A 9,685-nucleotide genomic window follows, 5' to 3' on the forward strand; every position below is an offset into this window, starting at 1 on the left:
TATCTTCCATTTGATTCAGGTTTACTGAGTACTGCCCCATTGCCCTTTTTGGAGGCCTCCTCCCCTCCCAGAAAGGACTAATAAAGTGGGCTCCTCCCTGGCATAGACCCCCATGGTAACCATATAAGGCCAGGCAGCTGCCATCTGAGGTCGGGAGGGGCTGGCGCAGGAGGCCAAGGACAGCTGCTAAGTTTAGGGTGGCTCCTTCTCTCTTCTTAGAGACAACAGGTGGCTGGGCCCCAGTGCCCAGAAAAGAAAATGTCTTAGAGGCATTGGCATGGGATTGGAGGAGGGGAGGGGAGGATATATCTTCCTCAGGACATTAGGTCCTAGAGGGAGCTGTAGGAGATGGGTATCCTTGCCTATCTGGGTCTTCTTCCATCACTATTTCCCCAGACTTCACTGCATGAAGACCCATAGGGTTAGGAGAGGGTACATCAGAGTCACATAGCCAAACTCTCTTACCTATAGCGAAAAGAAGTCACTAACTATCCCAGCCACCTAGGATAAGGTGGCAGCCAGCTTCCCTCTTGATATTTTTTGTTGTTGTTGTTGTTGTTGGTTGTGGGGCTTGAACTCTGGATTTGGGCGCTGTCCCCATGCTCTTCAGCTCAAGGCCAGCGCTCTACCACTTGAGCCACAGCACCACTTCCAATTTTCTAGTGGTTTATTGGAGAAAAGAGTCTCACAGACTTTCCTGCCTGGGTTGGCTTTGAACCACGATCCTCAGATCTCAGTCTCCTGAGTAGCTAGGATTACAGACGTGAGCCACTGGCACCTGGCTTCCCTCTTGATGTCTTTACCTCCCTTCCACTGAGGCCCAGGCTCCACACCAGAACCTAGAGAAATGATCTAGTCTCAGACTAGTCCATGTTCTTTTCCTGCTTCAAATTTTGCCAAGTTTATCAGTCTTTACCACTGCATTGAATGTCCCATACTGTCTAGTCACTAGCATTTTGCATCCTCTACTCTAAGCCTATGATTGTTAACAACTCTAACACCTGATCTTTGCTCATGCTGGGCACTCTGCTTAGTGTGTCTACTCCTCCATCTTCATCTGTTTTTCTCCACCTAGGAACCTTCCTGAAGCCATTCCTATATTCCCAAAGTTACTGTGCTGTCTACTTTTAGACTTCTGACCAGCAGACATATCACTCTTAGCATTTATTCCTGTCTTCCATGGCTAAACTATTGAATTTCACCAGGGAAGAGCTTAACTGTTGACTATAATACAAAATTCTGCAGTATGAGAGCTGTTCTCATTTTATAGAAATGAAACCCAGGCCCAGGGGTTTAAAGTTCAAAGCCTGAAACCACAGACTATCTTTCCTCACAAAAAAATAGGATAGGAAATCTTCCTGAGCTTTTAGATTCCACAGGTATTTCTTTCCCATCTTTAAGCTTTGCCACTACCTCCACACCAATACACAGTGGACTATGAATCCTAGGATGTGGGTGCACAGGGACTGTATTTACCAACATGTACTCACAAAGCACAGCATACTACCTGTGTACACTGTAGGTAACCAATCAATGGTTACTATACCTTATTACACCACCTATTCTAGGCCTCTTTTGGGAGGAAAAAAAATCTCTTCCTGCCTAGGTCCTAATGAGACATTCATCCCAAGACCCACTCCCTCCTCCCTCCCTAGGCTCCAGCTGCTTCAGGCCCTCCAAGAAAGGAGAGGCCCTGAGCTGGGCTATTTTGGTATCTGGGGTGGGCACCAACAGGGCTAAGGTTACCCTGGTATGCTAAGGGCTCCCGGGGCCGGGCTATATAACTCCACATGGACTGCTCCAGGCTGACTCTCTGCTTTGTTTCAGCTGGAGCTCCTGCCTCACCCCCAGAAGACATAAGACATGGTGAGTGAGAGAATCCCCTGCCCCTGGTCAGATCCCTTATACTCAGATGATGCTTGTCTTTCTTAACATTACTAATAAGAAACAGGCATAGTGAAGATCTAAAGAACTTAAGGATAATCTTCCATTCCATTCACCAGGGTCTAGTCCCCCTCAAAGCCTGTTCTGTCCTTTCTTGCATTCCATCTTCCTAAAGTCTTCTGGGACATGATGATTCCTACTCCCATTTTAGAAATGAGGTTCAACCAGAGTAAATGAGTAGATCAAGGCCACACAATTTGTCAGGGGCTAGGAGGCAAACAGAGTACTGAGAAGGGAAAGAAGTTTCTACCTATTGGGCAGGATGAAAGGAATGGGATCCCAGAACTACAGGTGGGATTTGGGGGTTGTAACCTTTGGGCTAAGCCCCCTCAGCAAAGAAATCCCAAGGAGGGGAAAAATTACAAAAAGGGATTCAAGTAAGTGCCAGTAGCTCACACCTGTAATCCTAGCTATTCAGGAGGCTGAGATCTGAGGATCAGGGTTCAAAGCCAGCCCAGGCAGGAAAGTCAATGAGACTATCTCCAATGAATCATCAGAAAACTGGAAGTGGTGCTGTGGGTCAAGTGGTAGAGTGCTTGCCTTGAGCTGAAGAGCTGAGGGACAGCAGCCAGGCCCAGAGTTCAAGCCCCACGACTGACCAAAAAAAAAAGGGGGGGGGATTCAAGGGCTGGAGGTCTGGATCAAGTGATACAATGCTTGCCCAGCAATCTCACTACCAAGAAAAATAGGGGAAAAATGGGTGTGTGTGTGTGAAGATTCTTATAATAGTCCTAGCTACTTGGGAGACTGACTAGGCAGGAGGATTAGTTGAGTTCAAGGCCAGCCTGGATGACAAAGGGAGACCCTATCTTAAGAAATAAAAGGGGGAAACGCCACAAAAACTTGAATCTAATAATTGCTTCCATAGAGGTTTAAGGACTGGCCCATGGACCCTTTTGCCCAATCCTCACTCCCTAGGCACCTAAGAAAGCCAAGAGAAGGGCAGCAGCAGAAGGGAGCTCCAATGTCTTTTCCATGTTTGACCAGACTCAGATCCAGGAGTTCAAAGAGGTGAGTAAGGGGAGATGGGAGACCAAAGACCAAAGACAGCCCTCCCGTCCCCTCCCTGGAATGTGCACCTGTTGGGGGGAGGAGGAAGGTTTAGAATTCCTTCCTCCCTTCCCCCTGCTTAGGGTGGAAGGGGACAGCTGGCTGGGGGCCAGAATCTGATCTGGCTGAAGCCAGACTATGTGGGACCTTATTCTTTCTCACCCCTTCCCTCTCCAGGCCTTCACTGTAATTGATCAGAACCGTGATGGCATTATTGACAAGGAGGACCTTCGGGACACCTTCGCAGCCATGGGTGAGCCCCAAACTCCCACCCATAAATAGTCAGTACAAAACTGCAGCATCCAGGGGAATGTAGTTGTCTTAGGCCTCAGTTTATCTAGCTAAGAAAAAAAAATGAAGTAATCTAAATTTAGGGGACCCAGTCCCAGCCCCTGCTTCCCCTATCCCCCTGCAGGCCGCCTCAATGTGAAAAATGAGGAACTAGATGCCATGATGAAGGAAGCCAGTGGCCCCATCAACTTCACTGTCTTCCTGACCATGTTTGGGGAGAAGCTTAAAGGTGAGTGAAGTGTCCTGGGGTTAAGCCCCCAGTTGCCTCTTCCCAGACCATCAGTCGCTCTTCTGACTCATGATGTCCTCTGATCCTTTAGGCGCTGACCCCGAGGATGTGATCACAGGTGCCTTCAAGGTCCTGGACCCAGAAGGGAAGGGCACCATCAAGAAGCAGTTGTAAGTGGCCCCTCTCACTGTTTCTACACAGACGACTCCTTAAATTCTTACTAAGGTATTGGCCAGCCTAGGCTATATAGGCCAGGTCAGTCTGGGCTACATAGCGAGTAAGAGAGAAAGAAAACTGGTGGCTCACACGTGTAATCCTAGCTACTCAGGAAGCTGAGATCTGAGGATAGCAGTTCAAAGCCAATCCAGGCAGAAAAGTTGGTGAGACTTTTTGTTTGTTTGTTTTTGTGTTTTTTTTTGGGGGGGGGTCCGGTCGTGGGGCCTGAACTCTGGGCCTGGGCACTGTCCCTCAGCTCTTCAGCTCAAGGCTAGAGTTCTACCCCTTGAGCCACAGCACCACTCCGGCTTTTTTCTTTTTGCTTATGTGGTGCTGAGGAATAGAACCCAGGGCCTCATGTATGCAAGGCAAGCGCTCTACCACTGAGCCACCTTCCCAGCCCATTGGTGAGACTCTTATCTCCAATTAACCACCAGAAAACTAGAAGTGGTGCTGTGGCTCAAGTGATAGAGTGCTAGTCTTGAGCAAAAGAAGTTCAGGGACACTGCCCAGGCCCTGAGTTCAAGCCCTAGGACTGGCGAAAGGAAGGAAGGAAGCAAGCAAGCAAGGAAGAAAAAAGAAAGATAGAGACAGAGAAACTTAGTAGTAGGATTACATTTTTGCAGCACATTGGGACAAACTTAAGAGGGAGCAGTTTTGGAAAACGAGTGAAAGATCTAAGAGTAGGCCCCAGAGAAGCATGGGGGTGGCAACGGGGATGGAAGTGGACAGGAATCATGAACCCAATCTCAATTCCCTTAATGTCACCTCTCCAGCCTGGAGGAGCTGCTTACCACACAGTGTGACCGCTTCTCCCAGGAGGAGGTGAGTGGGGAGAGAGGCTGGGAAGGAGGAAGGAACTGGGAGGGAAAGGGCCAGGAACTGATGCTGAGGTGTAGGTGCATCTTCCCTCAGATCAAGAATATGTGGGCTGCCTTCCCCCCAGATGTGGGCGGCAACGTAGACTACAAGAACATCTGCTACGTCATCACGCACGGTGATGCTAAGGACCAGGAGTAGAGAGGACCCTCTTAGGGCCTCTGGTGGCCAACAACACTTCCAGCCAGTCCGATTCTCACCCAAACAAACTCCCAATAAAATTCAACTGGTCTTTCTTTCTTATTAACGGCGCCTTCAGTATGTTTATGTGAGAGGGGCTCAAGTTCAAAGCTGGGCTGATGCTGTCCAAACAGTGTCCCAACAAATGAATGAATCAAGGGCCAGGAGGCCAGCGGGCTGGGAGGATGGAGAACACTCGAGTGGATATGAGAAGCTGATTTTATTGAATGAAGAAGGGGACACCCCCCAAGGGGAGAGGAGCGGTCTAGGCCTGGCCTGGAGAGCTCCTCTGCAAGAACTGGGCGGGGAGTGGGCTTGGGCGGGGCTTCTGGCGGTGGGCGGGGCTTCTGGCGGGGCGGGGCTGCACATTCAGGCACAGTGCTCCGGGGCTGAACCATTTAGTCTGAGCACCTGCGCAAAGCAAGTGCCAGGGCCCATCTAGTGGTTGGGGTCCGGCTGGGCAATCGGAACCCGAGGATTGGACAAGCGACCGACTTAAGGCGGAGCCGAGTAAGGAAGGGCAGAGGCGGGGATCTCAGAGAGAGTCCGACTGCTCGCCCTGAGCCTGGCTCTGCTGCATCTGGGCCTGCATCTTCTCCAGCATCTCTTGCATGCGGCGTAGCTGTGCAGGGCAAGATTGCAGGCGATGGGACCAGGCAAAGCCCAAGGGGCACCGTGAAAATGACCCAGGGCCTCGTTTGGAGGGGAAGTGAGGCACTTGCTCACCTCTTCGTCCTTCTCACGGATCAACTTCTCCGTCTCGGCCAGAGGCAGCATGGGCAGCGGGATCTCTGTGGCACTCTGACGAGACAGCTTACTGGGAGGATGAGGGGGGGGAGAGCGAGTAAAGGGGAGGGGGAGATCGGAGTCAGGGGCGGGGTCTGGGTTTGGGGAGAAGTTGGGCCTGGGAGGCGGGGCCACGGACGCTGAGTTAGGCAAAGTGGGAGGAGAAAGTGAGGGAGAAGTCTTGTTGGAGGCGGGGCTTGGGGCGGGGCCTACCCAAAAGGCTGCCCTAAGGGTCGGGCACGAAAATAAAAGCATCTAAAATAAGTCGGCTCCAGCTCTCACCTGCGACTGGCTCGGTCTCGAGCCCCAGGCCTGGCCAGGCTCTGGAGGCAGCGGGCTCGGTAGCCCTCGTAGAGCAGATCGTGCGTCACCTCTTTCAAGTCCTGCAAGTGTGTCTGCACCAACATCCGTCTCAGATTCAGGAAGTCGCAATGATGTGGGTTCTCCACTGGAGGGGGGGATGGGGGGAACCAGAGCTGGACGGGGAGCTTCGGGCCCAACCTCAGGATCAAGGTTAGGTGCACTGGGAGTCCTGCTGTTGTACTTCTCAGGGACCCACATTTTGCAACCCAGGCATCCCTAGTTGGATTCCCAGGAACTCCCCAAACTAGTGCCCACTCCAATTTCACACATCAGGTGCAGACTCTGGGCTCCCAGCTGGCGCCAGAAAGTTTCTACGCCTTACCCTCCACGGTACCCCAGGAATAGCGGCGTCCCCTCACTAGTCGGGTCCCGCCATCCTTCACCACCTCGCAGGAACCAACCACTGCAAAAGGAATGCTTTCCTAGAAGACAGGGATCAGGGGTCATGTCGGCCCCTAGTGGGCAGAAAATGATCAGCTTCCACCTCCACATCTGCCTTCTTGGTTTCTCTGTCTCTTCCTCCTGTGCTTCTCCCACCTTCATCTCTTCATTCTGCCTCTTGAAATCTTCATCTTCATCAGAATCACATTCCGGAAACTGGTAAATATTGATCTCCTCCTCCTTCAACTGGTCCCGGATCTCAAAGGAAACAGATACAGAGTGAGGAACAGAGGCTTAGCGAATATTGGCCTGGCCAGAGACAGTGGATGGTCAGAGACAAAAGAAGAGAGGAAAGACAGAGATGGTGAGGGATACACATAGAAGCTAACCAAAAATAAAATCTAGCTGGGTGCTGGTGGCTCATGCCTGTAATCCTAGCTACTCGGGAGGCTCAGATCTGAGGATCATGGTTCAAAGCCAGCCCAAGCAGGAAAGTTGGTGAAACTCTTATCCCCAATTAGCCACCAAAAAACCAGAAGTGTTGTGTTATGGCTCAAAGTGGTAGAGCACTAGCCTTGAGTGAAAGAGCTCAGGAACAACACCCACACCCTGAGTTCAAGACTCACAACCGCCACCACCACCAACAAAATCTTAAAGGCATAAATGGCTAGAAACTGAGAAAGGTGGGACAGATACCCGGAGATCAGGAGAGACAAATAGAACAGGGGGCAAAGGTTCTAAAGACACCAGGTAGGGGCTAAAACAATGTCAGAGATCATCATGGCCAAGTGGGTCTTAGCCAAGTATCTAGTTCTGGTACTGAACATCCATCTTGTTCTGACCCTTTCAGGAATAGCAACCCCCTGCCCACCTTCCTCGGACATTTTCTCTTATAATCTAGCCTGACACTTAGAATTCTAAGAAAGCCAACCTCCTCCACCCCACACCCATCTAAAGGAAGAAAATCAAACCTAAGATTGTGTTTGGTCATGACTTTTCACTTTAAGGTCAATGCCCACACCTTTTGCTTGAGGGCCTGGGTTTCCTTAGGCATCAGAGCATCCGCTTTACCGATAACTGGAATGATGTTGACTTTCTCATGCACTGCCCGGAGGAAGGCCACATCTAGGGGTCGGAGCCTGCACCCAGAAATTAGTCAGGACCAAGTTCCAATAGGCAGACACCCCTAACACTCCCACCCCTCGGGTTGTCTTTCAGACCCCCGGCCGAAGGGCGAGATGAAGTAGAGGCAGCAATGAACCCGGGAATCTTGGATGTTCTTCCTGTTCAGTCCACTCTCATCTCTGAGATACTGTTCAAATTGTTCCTCAATGAAGCGAACCACAGGCAGCCAGCTGGGGTGTGGGAAGAGGATGTGGGGGGTCAGAGATCAGAGGCTAGAGGGCAGGGACGGGGATAAGGCTAACCAGGGCTATGGGAACAAGAAATAATTCCTTTGCTGCCAACCAAAGGCATCAAAGGCAATGGGTGGGGACATAGGCGAGATGTCACCAAGCCCAGAAATGACTTCCTTTTGGATCCAGGATAGACTTAACCCTGTGATTGACCCCTGGGCCTCCAGATAGCTGTTTTGAGAAGCTCATCTCCCATCCCCTGCCCTTTTCCTCACCAGTCCGAGCAGTCCACAGAGTCCCCAAAGCCAGGTGTGTCCACCAAGGTCAGCTTCACCTTGATACCCCCCTCCTCCATCTCCACACCCCTGCGCTCAATGGTCAGCGTTCGCGTCAGACGGGCTGTGGGGGGTGGGGAGAAGCCACAACTGAGTTCCTTTCCCAGCAACACAGCTGCTGCCACTCGTTCTTCAAGGGGAGAAGCAGTGGCTAGTGAGTCCCCAGCTGGAACAGAAAAGAGTCAGTCTAGGGATACAGCCAAAGGAGAGGGCAGGAGGGTCTTACCATTGGCATCTGGCACCTGCCGATCCTCATACAGGTTGGTAAGGAACAGGCTGTTGATGAGGGTGGATTTCCCCAGCCCTGATTCCCCTGTGGGCAGACCAAGGCAATCGATCAGAGGAAAGGAGAGCTAGGGTTCCCTGGGGACACCACCCATTTCCCCAAAGCCCTTCCTAGAACCCCCAGACCTGCCACCATGAGTGTGAAGTCAAACCCCTTCTTGACGGACTTGCGGTGCAGCTGGTTGGGGAGGGCTGCAAAACCCACATACTCCTTGTCCTGTTGGGAGGGGTGAGGGGGACTCCATATGAGGCTCTGTGGAATAGCCCCCTTATCACCTGAACCCAAAGGCTAGGAAAAGTCAGCCTACTGTGTGTCAACCAAGGTTGTGGGGGGAGGGGGCTCTGGAGGGAGTGGGGCAGAGATCCTGGGCATAAGGACTCACCATGGCTCCACTAGCTGTTGCTGCACCTGGTATCTCTCCCCACTTCCTCTGTGAGGCAGGAAATTGAGTGCTACAAAGAAGGGGGCGGGCAGTATAGGAAGTGGAGATGCTTCAATTGGCCCAGGCCAGAGAGATAGGGAAAGACAAAACCAAGAAGAGTTGGGACTCCTACATTCTGGATCCCTTTACCCATCACTCAGTACTAGCACACACACACACACACACACACACACACACACACACACACACACACAAGCACTGGGGGTGTGGCTCAGTGCAGAACACGTGCCTTGAAAGTGCAAGACTCAGCTAAATGCCAGTACTGCAAAAGATAAGCAATTACTCTCTCTGAGCCTTAAAACTAAGTTTCTACAAGGGCCTACTCCATCTGGAGCCCACCCGCCTCTACAACTCCATGTTCTTGGGGCTGAAAAGGTGGCTCAGTGGTAGAGTGTTTGCTTTGCATGCCCGAGGCCCTGGGTTCGATTCCTCAGCACCACATAAGCAAAAAGAAAAAAGCCGGAAGTGATGTTGTGTCTCGAGTGGTAGAGCGCTAGCCTTGAGCCGAAGAGCTGAGGGACAGCGCCGAGGCCCAGAGTTCAGGCCCCACGACAGACCTAAAAAAAAAAAAACAAAGAAAAACAACTCCATGTTCTTCTCTTTTCCCTTCTTTTTGGTTTATTATTTTTCTTTTAGCCTCTGTTATGACTGAATTGTATCTTACCCTTCCTCCACTAAATTCTTATGTTCAAGTCTTAGTCCCCCAGTGCAAATCTATGTACAGACAGGATGAAATGAGGTAGGGCTGAGAAGGTGGCTCAGTGGTAGAGTGCTTGCCTTGCATGCATGAGGCCCTGGGTTCGATTCCTCAGCACCACATAAGTAGAAAAAGCTGAAGTGGCACTGTGGCTCAAGTGGTAGAGCGCTAGCCTTGAGCTGAAAAACTGAGGGACAGAGCCCAGGCCCACAGTTCAGGCCCCACGACCGGCAAAAAAAAAAAAAAAAAGG

General features: G+C 51.2%; 2 protein-coding genes across 2 annotated transcripts; one reads left to right on the forward strand and one right to left on the reverse strand.

Moving 5' to 3' along the window:
• The first annotated feature begins 1,711 nt into the window (after nt 1-1,711).
• Mylpf (myosin light chain, phosphorylatable, fast skeletal muscle) lies at nt 1,712-4,852 on the forward strand. Its single transcript, XM_013011458.1, has 7 exons — nt 1,712-1,866; nt 2,863-2,955; nt 3,172-3,247; nt 3,410-3,514; nt 3,606-3,684; nt 4,507-4,555; nt 4,646-4,852. Exons 1-7 carry the CDS (start codon nt 1,864-1,866, stop codon nt 4,748-4,750), a joined length of 510 nt encoding a protein of 169 aa, XP_012866912.1. The 5' UTR covers nt 1,712-1,863; the 3' UTR covers nt 4,751-4,852.
• A 138-nt stretch (nt 4,853-4,990) lies between these two features.
• Sept1 (septin 1) lies at nt 4,991-8,750 on the reverse strand. The gene is made up of 11 exons (XM_013011752.1): nt 8,678-8,750; nt 8,421-8,511; nt 8,236-8,322; nt 7,950-8,073; nt 7,540-7,674; nt 7,341-7,458; nt 6,476-6,577; nt 6,261-6,360; nt 5,858-6,023; nt 5,516-5,606; nt 4,991-5,411 (listed from the first exon to the last, which is right to left on the reverse strand). Exons 1-11 carry the CDS (start codon nt 8,678-8,680, stop codon nt 5,325-5,327), a joined length of 1,104 nt encoding a protein of 367 aa, XP_012867206.1. The 5' UTR covers nt 8,681-8,750; the 3' UTR covers nt 4,991-5,324.
• Nucleotides 8,751-9,685: the final 935 nt, after the last annotated feature.

Source organism: Dipodomys ordii, unplaced genomic scaffold, assembly GCF_000151885.1.
Source record: "Dipodomys ordii isolate 6190 unplaced genomic scaffold, Dord_2.0 Scaffold14, whole genome shotgun sequence".
Lineage (NCBI taxonomy): Eukaryota > Metazoa > Chordata > Mammalia > Rodentia > Heteromyidae > Dipodomys > Dipodomys ordii.